Genomic DNA, 17,042 nt, shown 5'->3' with positions numbered 1-17,042 from the left:
TTGGTGGAACATAACAATAGGAGTAAGAGAAGACCATAAGGCCCCTCAAACCTACTTCACCACTCAATGCAATTATGGCTGATCTGCCTCAACTCTACTTTCTTGCCCTCTCCCCATATCTCTTGATTCCCTGAAAGACCAAAAATATATCTATCACAGCCTTAAATATGTTCAATAATTGTGCATCCATTCTCCGGGCTAGAGAATTCCAAAGACACTCGACCTTTCAAGTGAAGTAATTTGGCATCTTCTCAGTCCTAAGATTGACCCCTTACATTTTGCTCCCACATTCTAGATTCCCTAGCCAGAGGAATCAACCTCTCAGAGTCTACCTTGTTAAACCCCTTCATAATCTTGTATGCTTCAACATCTTATTCTTCTAAATTCCATACAATATAGACTTAATTTACTTAGCCTATCATAGGACAGCCCTCTCATCCCAGTAACCATTCTGGTGGACCTTTGCTCTACTGCCTCCAAGGCAAGTATATCTTTCCTTAGATACGGAGACCAAAACTATGCACAGTATTCCATGTGTTCTACGTAAGAACATAGGGCAAGAGTAGGCCGTTTGGCCTTTCGAGCCTGCTCCACCATTCTATCACCAAAGTCCTTCTGAATGTCAACATTTACAAGTTTCATACCTTTTTAAAAATATTCTGCTTTTGTATTCTCACTATCAATGTGGATAACTTCCGGACTTCCATCTGCCATCTAATTGCCCACTCACTTAACCTGTTTCTATCCTTATGCAGCCTTATTGTGTCCTCCAAACAGGTTACGATCCTACCTAGCTTTGTATTAACCACAAACTTGATTTATAACTCTGCCTCTTCATCTAAGTCGTTAATCTAGGCTTTAAATAGCTGAGGCCACAGCGCAGATCGTTGTGCTATTACACTCGTCACAGCCTGCCAATGTGAAAATGCCCAATTTATCCCCTTTCTTTGCTTCCTCTCCATTAACCAATCATCTATCCATGTTTATGTATTACCCCCAGCTCCACAAACTATTATGTGTATTTATCTTTTGTGTGGCACCTTATTAAATACCTTTTGGAAATCCAAGTATATATAGCTTGGACTGGTTCCCCTTTATCGATGCTGCTAGTTACATTCTAAAAAAAATCTCTAGATTTCTCAAGCATGACTTCCCTTTCATAAAACCATTTTGACTTGGTCTGATTGTAGTATGATTTTTCTAAGTGCATTGTGAAGAATTCCTTACCAATAGATTCCAGCATTTTCCTGATGACTGATGTCATGCTAACTGGCCTGTAATTTCCTGAGACAAAGAAAGTAATTTTACCAGTGTACAGTAGCAAAAGCCTCTCACTCATTGACTTTAAAATGGTATCTCTGCCTCACCAATGTAACGTTTCACAGCAGGTATACCTGGGGCTCCCAAATTAAAATCAGCTTGCGAGTCAAGAAATTGGCCTTTACGGCACAGAAATGAGAGCCAACGCTTTCAATTTCTTCCTTGGAAAACAAAATTGTTTGTTTGGTTATTCTTCGTGAAAACCGCAATGATGCAATAGGTGCAAAATGATGTTACATTGAAATTGAAACCGCAAATTAGGAAGACTAGCCCTAAAATAAATGACTTTAAAGCAGAATGACTTGAAGTGGGGTAACTTTAAATGGGGAGTTACTGTACTCAAGAAGTTACTATCCAATCTACTTGTTGATAATAGTGAGTGACAGTAGCTTCACCTTTATTCTCAATGCACATAACTTGGCCATTTAACAATTGAGCTCCAATATTGCAATCAAGAGCAATCAAGAGCTACCGTGGGCAGCACGGTAGCATGGTGGTTAGCATAATTGCTTCACAGCTCCAGGGTCCCAGGTTCGATTCCCGGCTTGGGTCACTGTCTGTGCGGAGTCTGCACGTTCTCCCCGTGTGTGCGTGGGTTTCCTCCGGGTGCTCCGGTTTCCTCCCACAGTCCAAAGATGTGCAGATTAGGTGGATTGGCCATGATAAATTGCCCTTAGTGTCCAAAAGTGCCCTTCGTGTTGGGTGGGGTTACTGGGTTATGGGGATAGGGTGGAGGTGTGGGCTTGGGTAGGGTGCTCTTTCAAAGAGCCGGTGCAGACTCGATGGGCCGAATGGCCTCCTTCTGCACTGTAGATTCTATGATTCTATGATAAGAGCATGGTATGATTTAATGCCATGTAAATTTCTCCAAAGGCTCACAAAATTCTAATTAAGAAATTTCTCTTTTGGTGATTGAGGACATTGAACTTGGGGGCGAGTAATTCTGTGCTTGTGCTGCTAAATTTATTTCCTTTTTGAGCTGTGAATGTGTTTTTGTACCAATGTTTGGGGAAGTTTCTCAGGTTAACTTTGTTCTTGTGGGGGGATGGTGGGTGGTATTTTCTTCTTTGTGTTTGTTGGGGATTGTGATGCTTTGCATATGTATGTTCGAGCGGGGGGAAGGGAGAACGTTAGGGCGTAGGATGCTTAGCGCCATGGGCGGGGGCTACCAGGTTAGCTGGGCGGGCTAGATCACGGAAGCACAGTGGGGGGCGAGTAGATGACTAGTTAGATATGGGGGGTTGGGATTGTTGTTTTGTTAGTAGGGGGGAGGTGGGCAATTGTTCTGCTGACAGGGGAGGCATTTGCGTTGGGAGACAAATTGGAGGTCGCGGCGGGCCTGAGTAGGTGCGGGACGTGAGCTGGAGACTGGCCTAAGAAAGGTGATGGATGATCGGCACCCCTCTGCCCCTCGACCCGGCTGATCACAAGGAACGTGAGAGGGCTGAATGTGCCAGTCAAGAGGTCTCGCGTATTCGCGCATTTGAGGCTGTTGAAGGCGGACATGGCAGTGCTACATGAGACACACCTGAGGGTAGTGGATCAGACTAGACTGAGGAAGGGGTAGGTCGGGCTGATATTTCACTCGGGGCTGGACTCTAAAACTAGGGGGTTGTGACCCTGATCAATAAGCTGGTGTCATTTCAGGTAGGGAATATAGTGGCGGACTCAGGGGGTAGGTGTATCATGGTGAGCGGCAAGCTGGAGGGGATGCCGGTGGTATTAGTGAATATTTACACACCAAATTGGGCGACACGGAGTTTATGAGGCGGGTGTTAGGGAAGATTCCGGACCTGGATTCGCATAAGCTGATCATGGCGGGGGGGGACTTCCATACGGTCATTGATCCGAGGTTGGAACGGTCGAGTTCAAGGACAGGGAGGTGCCAGCCATGGCGAAAGAGCTCAAGGAGTTTATGGAACAAATGGGGGGGGGGGGGGGTAGACCCGTAGAGGTTTGGATGGCCAAGAGCGAAGGAGTTTTCTTTTTTTTCCCCACGTGCACAAGGTGTACTCCCGGATTGATTTTTTTCATTTTAAACAGGGCTTTACTGGCAGGGGTGGTGGATACCGAGTATTCGGTGATTGTTGTGTCGGATCATGCCCCACACTGGGTGGATCTACGGGTGAGCAAGGAGGGGGGTCAGTGCCCGCAGTGGAGATTGGATGTAGGACTGTTAACGGAGGAGGGGGTATGCGGGCGGGTGAGGGAGGCCATCCAGAATTATTTGGAGATAAATGGTACGGGGGAAGTTTCAGCAGCAGCGGTATGGGAAGCACTGAAGGCAGTGATTAGGGGGGATCTAATTTCGATACAGGCTCATAGGGAGAAGGTGGACCAGGAAGTGATGGACAGGCTGGTGAGGGAAATACTCAAGGTGAATAGAAGGTATTCTGAAGCCCCTGAGGCGGGGTTGTTGAAGGAGCGGCAGAAGCTGCAGATGGAGTTTGGTCTGCTATCCACAGGAAAGGCGGTGCGGCAGTTAAGGAAGGCGAGGGGAGGGATATATGAGTGTGGTGAGAAGGCCAGTAGGATGTTAGCACACCAGCTATGGAAGAGGGAGGCGGCCAGGGAGATAGAAAGAGTGAAAGACAGAGGTCTTGGACCCAGCAGGGGTGAATGGGATGTTTAAGGAGTTTTACAGTCGGCTGTATGAGAACCCCTAGCTGGGATGGAGGGGACGAGGCAGTTTTTGGAATGGTTGGAGTTTCCGAAGGTGGAGGAAGGTTAGTGGAGTGGTTGGGAGCCCTGATCGGAATTGTGGAATTCGTAGAGGGATTGGAGGCCATGCAGTGGGGCAAGGACGGCTACCCAGTGGAATTCTACAAGATGTTCTCTGGGATACTGGGCCTGCTGCTGGTGAGGGCATTTCATGAGGCTAGGGAGTGAGGTGTCCTTCCCCCAACAATGTCGCAGGCTTCGATATCAGTGATCCTGAAACGAGAGAACGACCCAGAGCAATGTGGGTCATACAGACCAATCTGCCTACTGAATGTCGATGCCAAATTGCTGGCCAAAAGTTTGGCCTCAAGGATAGAGGACTGTGTTCTGGAGGTGATTGGGGAAGATGGGGTTTGTTAAAGGCAGGCAGCTAACGGCCAAAGTTAGAAGTCTCCTAAATGTGATCATGATGCCCTCAGAGGGAGGGAGGCGGAGGTAGTGGTCGCTGTGGACGTGGAAAAGTCCTTCAACCGGGTAGAATGGAATTATCTATGGGAGGTCCTGGGACGGTTTCTGTTTGGGCAGGGCTTTATTGACTGGGTTCGGTTGCTATACCAGGCACCAGTGGCGAGTGTGCGGATGAATCGGCTGAGTTCGGACTACTTTAAATTGCACCGAGCGACAAGGCAAGGATGCCCTCACATCCCACTATTGTTTGCCTTGGCCGCAGAGCCATTGGCGATGGTGCTGAGAGCATCAAAGGACTGGAAGGGGCTCGACAAGGGGGGGGGATGGAACACATGGTCTCATTATATGCAGACGACCTACTCCTATACATTTCTGACCCATCGGGCGGATGGGGGAGATTAAGCTGATCATGGGGGAGATTATGCGGCTTTTAGGGGAATTTGGCCGGTTCTCGGGGCACAAATTGAATATGGGTAAAAGTGACGTTTTTGTGATCCAGGCGAGGGGGCAGGAGAGGAGGCGGGGGGAGCTTCCGTTTAAAGTGGTGGGAGGGAGCTTCCGTTATTTGGGAATTCAGGTGGCACGGGGATGAGAGCACTTACATAAATTGAATTTGACCCGACTATTGAGCAAATGAAAGAGGACTTTCGGAGGTGGGACATGCATCCGTTGTCACTGGCGGGGAGGGTACAAACCATAAAAATGATGGTCCTCCCGAGATTTCTGTTTGTATTCCAGTGCCTTCTTATTTTCATACCAAAGGCCTTTTTTAAGCAGGTGAATAGGGTGATCTCTGGTTTTGTGAGGGTGGTTAAAACACAGCGAGTAAAGGAAGTGCTACTGGAGCGAAGCCGAGGGGGGTGGGCTGGCGCTGCCGAACTTTAGTATTTACTACTGGGCGGCAAATATAGCCATGATCAGGAAGTGGGTAGTGGGGGGGGGGGTGGTGGTCGGTGATGGAGCGAGTAGAGGCGGCATCATGTAAGGGCACAAGTTTGGGGGCATTGGTAACTGCTCCTCTGCCGTTCTCGCCAGGCCGGTACTCTGTAGTGGCGGCCCTGAGAGTTTGGGGGCAGTGACAGCAACATATGGGAGTGGAGGGAGCGTCAGTTTGGGCTCCAATTTGTAGTAATTACCGGTTTGTCCCGGGGTGGCTGGATGGGGGGTTTCGGAGGTGGCAGAGAGCAGGGATTGAGAGACTGGGGGATCTATTTATTGATGGGAGCTTTCCATGTTTAGTGGATTTGGAGGAGGAGTTTAAATTGCCAGGAGGGAATGGGTTTCGATATCTGCAGATAAGGTATTTTTTGCGAAGGCAGGTTGCGACCTTTCCGCTTCTACCACCACAGGGGATACATGACAAGGTAGTTTCTAAAATGGAGGTGGGGAAGGGGAAGGTTTTGGACATCTATAATGAACTTATGGAGTGAGAGGAAACTCAGATAGGTGAGCTAAAGTGTAAATGGGAAGATGAGCTGGGAGGAGAGGTAGAGGTGGGTCTGTGGAAGAGTCAACACGTCCTCATCATGTGCCAGGCTCAGCCTGATACATACAAGGTGGTTCACCGGGCACACATGATGGTGGCCCGGATGAGCAAGTTTTTTTGGGTAGAGGCCAAGGGCGTGAGGTGTGCGGGAGGGCCAGCAAACCATGTCCATATGTTTTGGACATGCCCGAAGCTTAGGGGATACTGGCAGAGATTTGCGGATGTCATGCCCACGGTACTAAGAACAAAGGTGGCGCCGAGTCCAGAGGTGGCGATTTTCGGAGTGTCGGAAGATCCGGGAGTCCAGGGAGCGAGAGAGACTGACGTTTTGGCCTTTGCCTCCTTGGTAGCCCGGAGACAGATCTTATTAGCGTGGAGGGACGAAGCCCCCAAAATCAGGGGTTTGAGTTAGTGACATGGCTGGGTTTCTCAGACTTGAGAAAATTAAGTTCGCCCTGAGAGGATCAACGTTAGGGTTCGTCCGGAGATGGCAGCCGTTCATCCACTTCTTCGGAGAAAACTAAGCTGTCAGCAGATTCGATAAGGTCAGGGGAGGGGTGGTCAGTGAGGGTGGGGGGGAGGGGTGGAATTAGGCTATTTTGTGTTTAGAGTAGGTGGGAACAAGCGAAGATGGGGGGATGTGTTATGCACTGAAGCATTGTGGATAGCACAATTGCTTCACAGCTCCAGGGTCCCAGGTTCGATTCCGGCTGGGGTCACTGTCTGTGCGGAGTCTGCACATCCTCCCCGTGTGTGCGTGGGTTTCCTCCGGGTGCTCCGGTTTCCTCCCACAGTCCAAAGATGTGCAGGTTAGGTGGATTGGCCATGATAATTTGCCCTTAGTGTCCAAAATTGCCCTTAGTGTTGGGTGGGGTTGCTGGGTTGTGGGGATAGGGTATAGGTGTTTGACCTTGGATCGGGTGCTCTTTCCAATTGCCGATGCATACTCGATGGGCTGAATGGCCTCCTTCTGCGCCGTAAATTCTATGGTAATCTATGATTAATCTAGGACAAAGGTTCGGCACAACATCGTGGGCCGAAGGGCCTGTTCTGTGCTGTATGTTTCTATGTTCTATGTTCTATGTTCTAACTGTGTGTACATTTGTTTTTGTATTGTTTATTGTTATAAAATCATAACTGCCTGACTAAAATGTTTTTTTTTTAAATAAATGCCCTTGAAGGACAGCCAAATCTGTAGAACTGTCAATTTATTTAAATGGGCAGCTCATTAAAAAAATGAAATGAACTGCCTGTCTGTGACTGTGAGATTTAAAATAAATCTGTTCTCGTCGTTTCAATAGCTGTTTGTTGACATAACCCTAACTGCTAACATTACAGCATTATTAATGGTTGTCTGATTTCCATGACCTATCACATTATCACAGTTGGGAGGGGGGATATAAGTTCACAGTTTCATTGACATCCCAAAGAAGCTATTAAAGGATGTGGGGCTATGAATACAAATGTTTATATTGGTCTGAGATTAGGTGCTTGGGTATTTAAATGTATTGAATGGCCTTTCATGAATGGAACGTTTTAATATAGGGAACTCAATAATCGATATTTAGAACTTCATTTCACCCCAGCATGACTCTTGAAGACTGTTTAAGGTTGATCATAAGTGAATTATCTCATTTATGTGGGCGGCATGGTAGCACAGTGGGTAGCACTGTTGCTTCACAGCTCCAGGGTCCCAGGTTCGATTCCCGGTTTGGGTCACTGTCTGTGTGGAGTCTGCACGTTCTCCCTCTGCCTGAGTGGGTTTCCTCCGGGTGTTCCGGTTTCCTCCCACAAGTCTTGAAAGACGTGCTGTTAGGTGAGTTGGATATTCTGAATTTTCCCTCTGTGTACCCGAACAGGCGTCAGAATGTGGCGACTATTGGCTTTTCACAGTAACTTCATTGCAGTGTTAATGGAAGCCTACTTGTGACAATAAATATTATTCTATTAATATAGAATTGGCATGGACGGTGATAGGGCAAAGGGTGGGTTGAGGGCATGGGTTGGCAAGTTGAAATGGGGCTGTAGGGAGACATGGGGGATCATGAGTTGGTACTAGGTTGGCATAGGAGCTATAAAGCCACCCCCTCATTCTTTCTTCTGAACCCCTTAGCCTGCCTCTTTGCACAAATCTCTCTCTACAATGTGCATCCCATCCTCATTCAGCTGTGTCCAGGGATCCAACAACAAAGAAATTGCAGGAGCCCTGGCTGAGATATTTGAATCATCGTTAGCCACGGGTGAGGTACCAGAAGATGGAGGGTAGCAAATGTTGTGCCCTTATTTAAGAAGGGCTGCAAAGAAAAATCTGGGAATTATAGACCGGTAAGCTTAACATCTGTGGTGGGTAAGTTACTAGAGAGGATTCTAAGGGATAAGATATACATGCATTTGGAAAGACAGGGTTTGATTAGGAGTAGTCAGCACAGCTTTGTGCATGGGAGACCACGCCTTACAAATTTGTTAGAGTTCTTTGATGAAGTGACCAGGAAGGTTGATATGGGCAGGGCAGTAGACGTAGTCTATGTGGACTTCAGTTAGGCATTTGATAAAGTTCCGTATGGTAGGCTACTCTGGAAGTTTCGATCACATGGAATCCAGAGAGAGCTGGCAAGTTGGTTATACACTTGGCCTGATGGTCGGAAAAAGAGGGTAATGGTGGAAGGATGCTTGTCAGACTGGAGGCCTGTGACTAGTAGTGTGCCTCAGGGATCAGTGCTGGGCCCATTGCTGTTTGTTATGTATACCAACGATTTGAATGAGAATGTACAAGGCATGATCAGTAAGTTTGCAAATGACACTAAAATAGGTGGTATTGTAGGCAGCGAGGAAGGTTATCAAAAATTGTAGCAGGATCTTGATCAACTGGGGAGGTGGGCCGAGAAATGGCAAATGGCTTTCAGTACAAATAAGTGTGAGGTGTTGCATTTTGGAAAATCAAATCAAGATAGGACTTTCGCGGTGAATGGTAGGACCTTCAGATGTATCGTGTAACAGAGGGACCTTGGAGTTCAGGTGCACGGTTCTCCAAAGATAGAGTCACAGGTAGATAGGGCAGTGAAGAAGGCTTTTGGCATGCTTGCCTTTATCAGTCAGGGCATTGAGTATAGAAGTTGGGAAGTTATGTTGCAATTGTACAGGACGTTGGTGAGGCCGCACCTAGAGTATTGTGTTCAGTTTTGGTTGCCTTGCTATAGGAAAGATGTTACTAAACTGGAGAGAGTGCAGGAGAGATTTACAAGAATGTTGCCAGGACTCAAGGGATTGAGTTATAGGGAGAGATTGGACAGGCTAGGACTTTTTCTATGGAGCTCAGGAGACTGAGGGATTATTTTATAGAAGTGTATAAGATTATAAGAGGCATGGATAGGGTGAATGCCTCAGTCTTTTTCCCAGGGTTGGAGAATCAAGAACTAGAAGGCATAGGTTTAAGTTAAGAGAGGAAAGAATTAATGGGAACCTGAATAGCAACCAATTTTTACACAGAGGGTGGTACGTATGTGGAATGAGCTGCCTAGAGCAAGAGGTTGAGGCAGGGACATTAACAACATTTAAAAGGCATTTGGACACGTACATGTATAGAAAAAGGTTTAGAGGAAAATGGACCAAATGCAGGTAAATGGGGTTAGCTTAGATGGGCTTTTTGGTTGGCATGGACCAGTTTGGGTCGAAGGGCCTGTCTCCGTGCCGTAAATTCTATGATTCATTACCAGCAGCAGCCACTGCTAATAGCAGCTGTTGGCAAAGGAGAGAAAGGAGAGCTGTTGTTTGGCAGCTCCCATCGGGTGGGTCCTATATCCCAGAGAAGGTCAGACTGGTTCTCCAACCAGTGAACAAGTTCTTCCCCCGGCGATCCCCATTAACAACATTAAGTCCAGCCCTATGACTGTATGACATTATCAATGATGTAGATGATGGAGATTAGTTAAAAGTTCTATCAACTGCCCTAATTATTTGATTTGCCAGAACAAAGTCCCAGCACAGCTTTTGCGAAGTCTGTCTCCCTCTTTCCTCAAAGCTGTGTCAGTGCCCCATGAATTGAAACTTCCTGATTTGTTTGCCCCACCAATTTACTTGTGGTTCAAGAAATTACCTAGAAATTATTACCTTCAATACTGCCTTTTTAATTTTTTTCCCAACTCCTAGCAGAATCCATTTCAAGTTTTATCTATGTTGTTGATTCCAATGTGGACCATGAAAAATAGATCCTTCCCAAAGTTCTTCCACATCCGCAAGAAGACACTCTTAACTCTGGCACCAGGCAGGCACCACAGTCCTCTGGACTGCCAGTTACAACTGCAAATAACATTGTCCAATCCCCTGACAGTAGCATCCCCTACAATCACTACTTTTCACTCCTTCTACTTGAATCATCTTCTGGACCAGTGCTGCGGTTATATTTCCCATTCTACCTGCAGGCTTTGTTCTCATCCAATAGCAATTACCTCTGTTGGGCAATGGTGAAGGCCGAGGCCCCTCCACCACTGCACTGCAGTTCCTTGCTTATTCGCCACAGTCACATCATCCTTTCCCTGACTACTAACTAAATCTAATCCATTGCCTAACTTAAAGGATGTGACTACCTCCTGAGTTAAAATTTCTGGGTAACTCTTGCCCCTGTTACATCACAACATCTCAATATCTAAATCTTGCACCCCAATTCAGCAACTCTAAAACTAAGTTTCTCAAGTTACAGGCACTTACTGCAAAAGTGGTTGATTGGGATCACCAACTTTTCTCCACAAACCCCGACATGCTGCAGATGTGGTGCACCTCCTACACTGTCGTCTCTATCTTGTCTTGTTTTATCTAACTAGGGCAGCACGGTAGCATGGTGGTTAGCACAATTGCTTCACAGCGCCAGGGTCCCAGGTTCGATTCCCGGCTTGGGTCACTGTCTGTGCGGAGTCTGCACGTCCTCCCCGTGTGTGCGTGGGTTTCCTCCGGGTGCTCCGGTTTCCTCCCACAGTCCAAAGATGTGCAGGTTAGGTGGATTGACCATGCTAAATTGCCCTTAGTGTCCAAAATTGCCCTTAGTGTTGGGTGGGGTTACTGGGTTATGGGGATAGGGTGGAAGTGTTGACCTTGGGTGGGGTGCTCTTTCCAAGAGCCGGTGCAGACTCGATGGGCCGAATGGCCTCCTTCTGCACTGTAAATTCTATGATAATCTATGATAATCTAGTTATGTAATGAATTGAGATGGGTTTTTAGTGTTTTCAAAAACTAATAACTGTAGCTAGTTTATGTTATTAATTTCATAAAGTATTCCTTACAGGTTCCGAGTTTACACCACATCCTGCCAAAGAGAGCAAACAAATGTATTATTCACCAACCTACTGTCTTGTGACATCACCAGCTCCTGAATTATTTTTTAAAATGATCTGTGGAGAGAAACATTTCAGGTTGATGATCTTTCATCAGAACAGGCTGAAAAATCTCAACTTTTGAAACCCAGTTCTCATAAGTCTTTATCTTTGATCCTTACTTCATCGAAGTCTATTTATTTGTAGGTAATTACCTCATACTCTATTTTAATCTTTCTTTAGTTTGTTACTTCCCCGGAGAGCTGTACTCAAATTAAATTCTCAAGTTACAACTACTCAGTTACTTGCAGCTCACAGTAATTTCTCCCCAATCAGGAATCATTTACAGCTGAAAATCTGTCTTAGCAGCTAGTCATAAGTAATCAAGAAATCTTCAAATTCTATGTTACATTACATCCATAAGGGAATCTATGATCCAGTGCTCCCAGTGAAAATTGGTGGTTACATGTACTACATGTAAAAATTATGTTGGCAATTTCCTGGAATGCACTCTCCTTGCAAGGGTTTTTCCGCACTGGGAGTTGCAGATTGCAGATTTGCCCTAAGAAGGTGCTCTCATTAACCATTGAGAAAGTTTATAAACTGTTGACTTACTGATTTTTGCTGGGTGTACTAAATCCATAAGGAAATGGCTGGAGCTGAAGAAGTAGTTGGAGAACGGCCAATCATTGAATCATAGAATTTGCAGTGCAGAAGGAGGCCATTCGGCCCATCGAGTCTGCACCGGCTCTTGGAAAGAGCACCCTACCCAAGCCCATACCTCCACCCTATCCCCATAACCCAGTAACCGAACCCAACACTCAGGGCAATTTTGGACGCTAAGGGCAATTTAGTATGGCCAATCCACCTAACCTGCGCATCTTTGGACTGTGGGAGGAAATCAGAGCACCCGGAGGAAATCCACGAACACACGGGGAGAATGTGCAGACTCCGCACAGACAGTGACCCAAGCCAGGAATCGAACCTGGGACCCTGGAGCTGTGAAGTAACTGTGCTAACCACTGTGCTACCGTGCTGCTCCTATATTACACAATTTAAGGAAAACCAGGTTTATGTTTTGTCAATTCATTCTTGGGATATGGGTAACACTAGCAAGGCCGGCACTTTATTGCTGATCCCCAAGGACAGTGTCAAAGTTAAAGTTTGTTAGATCAAAATGAAATTCTGACCTAAATATTGAAGCTGAAATGAGTTCTGTTGATAACTTTAAGGAGACCCCAGAACTTGCCAAGAATAACATAATTGAATCTGGGATTCTGCTCATCAATCATTGGGGTGGATTTCACTGATGCATCCTTACAAGTGTGGACTGTCCATTCTAACAGATGTTGAAGACACCATTCCTACAATTTGGGGCAAGATGTGTGCTTACACTCTGGGCAAACAACACTTCCACCCCACTGCACTTCTACCGAAAAGCAGGACTCCTGGAATTATTTTTTCTGCATTTTGCATTTAGCTTGTTCAAGGAACTTTGTCTAATGGCTATATTCTTTAAACAGGGCTTTCTATCTGGCAAAATCAAATTTGCCTCCGATTTCATCCAAAGCTGCTGCAATAGATAAGGTAATTAAGACAAACATGAATCTTTATATTTAAATTCATCTCAATTTCAGTTGTTCACTGAATGGATTCAAATTTGTAAAATTGTTTAATTTGTAAAAATAAAAAGATAAAAGTCAAATTTTTGTAACAAAATAAATATCTTTAATTTCCTTCTGGAGTCCAGAAAATTATACACAGTTATGGAACTGAACAATTTTTGTTCTCCATCAGCACCCCTATCTCAACTTGTTGTCCCTTACCTACCTAAAGCAAAAGGTGTTGACTTCTGTGTTGTCTTCCTTCTGCCTGCAGTGTATGCGGCCCCTCAATGCAGTGGATGAACTTCACCGATTGCTGGAATCCTTTATCAGGTCGAAACGTACAGCACCCTGTGCTTATACAGCCTGTAGTGCCTCAGGAGTTGGTTTGTTGTCAGTCTCTTCTGAACTCTGCAATCGTTTGGGAGCCTGCCATATCATGATGTGCAATAGTGGAGTTCACCGGTATGTCTTTGTCTATGCCTGTGTCTTTTAGATTCATATTATAAACTGTGTGGTTAAAGTCACCTTTATCTGGCACATGAGATTTAAATGGACATTTCAAAAATAAATTACACTGAATGTCTTTATTTGTACCAGCATTGTAAACCAGCATGGGAAGCTTGCTAGTGTAAATGTAGCGCACCTTGGGTCATCAGCCATTAAACAGTGATTGTAGAATGATATAATCTTGTTGAGTTGGGGAGGAAAGCTAACCGTCAAACCTATGCCACTGGCTTTCCTCTGCTGCTTAAACCATTTCCATGATTTCCTGCAGAAGGGATGACAGTAATACAAGATATCCAACAAATGACTGGGCATATCATAATGGTGGTGGTGGTGTGTTACAGATTACTCAGAGAGTCTGAATTGCTGTGGCAGCGTGCATTTTTACATGTAGGTTGTTGTCTGGAGCCATGGAAAGTGATGGTAGAGGTTCCAAATTTCTTTCCATCACAACTCTGACCAAGAATCTCTCCCACACTTCCCACCTGCCATTGAGCAAGTGTTTGAAGGATTTGCAGGTTAATAATCAACATGTTTGGCTGCATTATGGATTCACCCTCTTTGTCCAACAAGACCTGGAGAGAGACTCAAACCCAGGGCTTTTGGCTAAGAGGCAGAGATGCTACCAATTGTCCCAAAAATACATCTCGTGAGCATATTATAACAGGATGCAAATTGTTGAATTATATCCTACAGCATACACAGATTTTAAGGCAGAGTATTTTTCATGATCTAAAGATTTTTAAATTACCTACACATAACCTTGATTTAAAAAGACTTAAATTTGTCCAGTTAGAGTTTAAAAAATACTCTGCTGGACTGCTTTGATTGGTATCGGTTAGAAAAAAGCATTACCATCTGCTTGAACAGTTTCAACAGCGGTATTTGTTGGCATTTCCACAAACCCTCTTATTATGAATGCTTGGCTCAGTTTCATAAACTACAATTATGGTAGCAGGGGGTTCTCTCTTCACAGTTTGATGAAACTTTTAAAGGATTAGTTGAATTTGATGTAGGGTGTGAATATAGGTATGTCTGTCTTTATAAGAGAACAACTTGAGATTTAAAAGTTTTGAATGGTTTCTTGAATGAGAGTTTTTTTTTCCACGGTCAAAGCCAGACACTTAACATTGCTTGTACAGGTGTGCGCCAGACACAGAAACACATGTAATTGCATAAGAAAACTTGAGGCGTGCATCCCGTGTTATTGTGCACTACTCGGTCGGAGGGCACATGCTAAAGTCAGAAGTGCACCGGCCAACAATCAAGACGGCAATTTAGCCCATTAAGGGGCCAATTAAATGTAATTTTATATGGCCTGTCTGCTTTTACAGTTGATGGGCGGGCCGATTGACCTGGCAGCTATTATATTTTTGCTTCAGACTAAATCCAGGGTGGGATGAACTGTCCTGGCTGAAATAACATTTAAAAAGGTGTGTGGGGGACTGAGCTTTGTGTTTCAATGTGCTGCCTAGAAACTCTTTTCACAGTTTTTCCATCACAATTTATTTTTCATGCGTTAGCAACGTCTGCCTTGTGGCAGACACAGAAGAATTCATCAGGCGAATGAAGCTCCGGGAGTTATTCACAGACCCCAAGAGACCTACAGCGAACCCAATGAGACAACCAATGAACCGGAACAGCAGCCATAGAGATCTGCGGTGCAGCAACCGAAGAGGAAAGAGTCGAATTGGACCCCTCCGGAAGGCCGCTTGTCTAGACTCGACATGTATGTTCAAGCCGTCAGGAGTCGTGTCAAGTCCAAATTCATCAGTCGCATTCACAAGACAGCCCCGAATTGGAACAAACCTCTTTCGTATGCCTCGTGGGGTCCTGTCCTATGCATTCTTGGCTCCGAACGATTGAGGCAGTGATATGCTCCTATCTCACCTCCTTCTTGAAAGGTGAAGGTGCTCACATCTGGAGAAGGCTCACATACCGTCCAATTCCATCTGCCTGCTGTTTCTCAGCAGAGATTTGATGATACGAGCCTATACTCAGAGCTCGTGCGATGCCCTCAGCCTAACTGGTTTCTGATGTTCCAATTGTCAATCTGCGGAGCTCATCAAAAAGTGGGATCCACCTAAAAGTGAGAAAGCAATGGCTAATTTGTGTGCAGGTGCTGAGACATCCAATCTTAAGTTTCTGTCGCCGTGTAGTGTGACAATTGCAGTTAGAAAGGCCTCATCACAAAATTGGCAGACAGCCCGGTGTGTACTGTCACCTTGACATTCCAAGTGGTTCTTGCTGCTACTTCCATGATTTCAGGGGGTCAAAACAGTCTTTAAACATGCTCTAGATTTACACATTATTGCTGCAGATGATGTGGAAGGAAGCAATGGGATAGGAGCGAGTATGTGATGAAGTAAAACAGTGTTCCTCATTCACATTGACATGTGCCCTTGAGGCCTTCATGTTGTCTGATCTAGGGCCAGGACTGACAACAAGGGCACACTGGTTGTGTGTAAGAGAAGGCATCTCAATATCATTCAGCCAAATGGCTGCTCAGGTGCTTTGGCTCGTTATTAGGGTTAGGATAAATGCAGCTCAGGATCCTTCATTTTAACTGCCGGATGTCAGAGCACTTTGGGGAGTGGATCACAGCCAACTGAGTCATTACAGTCACTGAAGGAATATTTCACTGGCTGTCTTGTCCCAAGTATGTTTCTGTATCACCTTCAATGTAATCGTGCGTGGCTGCGTTGGTTCCGATGGATCTCCCTGAGAGCCTTGCCAGATTGAAAGCATGCAGCCACCAGCCCACTGAGGAACGCCCTTGCATTTTGTAGGGTGCTGTTGTGACTGGGATGCTGGATGGACATGTGAAGAGGCAGCAGTTTGATTACTGATGCCGGGACACCCTGCTCCAGATAGCACCTCATCTCAGATGGCCGTTTGTCCATCCTTGAAAGCAGTGTGAGCGTGGTGTGCGATGATGCACTGTCATCTGGAAGTTCCTGGGTGAAATTAGAAGAGGAGAAAAGCTGCTGCTCACGCTGGCCAATGATGGAGGGGAGTTGTCCAAGAGGATCTACAATGCACCTTGTCAACATCTTTCTGGAATATGGTGACAATGAGGGCCTCATGAGCATGCCTGCCTTGTCTGGCCCGTGCAATGGCCCCTTCAGTTGTATCCTGTGATTCCACAACCTCATCGCTATCACCCATTTGGAAGTCCTCATCGGAGAAAATATCCAGCTCTCCCATCTCATCATCTGCCAAGTCCTCCTCCCTTTGCAGCACCAGGTTGTGTAGTGTGCTGCAAGCCACGATGATCTGTGAGGCTCTCTGGGGTGTGTACTGGAGTGCTCCACCAGATCTTCCAGGCATCAGAATCACAATTTTAGAATCCCTATGGTGTGTTCCACCAATGTCCGAGTTGCGCCATGGGCCTTTTTACAGCTTCTCTCAGCAGGAATCTGGGGCGAGATTCTCCGGCCCCCGCCGGGTCGGAGAATCGCCGGGGGCTGCCGTGAATCCTGCCCCCGCCGGTTGCCGAATTCTCTGGCACTGGAGATTCGGCGGGGGCAGGTATCGCGCCGCGCCAGTTGGCGCCCCCCCCCTCCCCCCCCCGCGCGATTCTCCGGCCCGGATGGGCCGAAGTCCCGCTGCTAGAATGCCTGTCCAGCCAGCGTGGATTAAACCACCTCTCTTACCGGAAGGACAAGGCGGCGCGGGCGGGCTCCGGGTTCC

The 17,042-nt window shown here is 46.1% G+C and overlaps 1 protein-coding gene across 2 annotated transcripts in view; it reads left to right on the top strand.

The window, feature by feature from the left end:
- The window catches only part of prex2 (phosphatidylinositol-3,4,5-trisphosphate-dependent Rac exchange factor 2), an 825,781-nt gene that overhangs the window by 725,157 nt on the left and 83,582 nt on the right, over window positions 1-17,042 (top strand). For both annotated transcript variants that reach the window (XM_072467618.1, XM_072467617.1), the window contains 2 exons: window positions 12,762-12,825; window positions 13,117-13,307. In XM_072467618.1, the coding sequence (XP_072323719.1) occupies window positions 12,762-12,825; window positions 13,117-13,307 (255 nt within the window). The remainder of the gene's footprint in view (window positions 1-12,761; window positions 12,826-13,116; window positions 13,308-17,042) is intronic.

The sequence above is a fragment of the Scyliorhinus torazame genome, chromosome 11 (genome assembly GCF_047496885.1).
Source record: "Scyliorhinus torazame isolate Kashiwa2021f chromosome 11, sScyTor2.1, whole genome shotgun sequence".
Taxonomy (NCBI): Eukaryota; Metazoa; Chordata; class Chondrichthyes; order Carcharhiniformes; family Scyliorhinidae; genus Scyliorhinus; species Scyliorhinus torazame.
The sequence above is the reverse complement of the archived record's forward strand: the minus strand, read 5'-3'. Positions and strand labels throughout refer to the sequence as shown.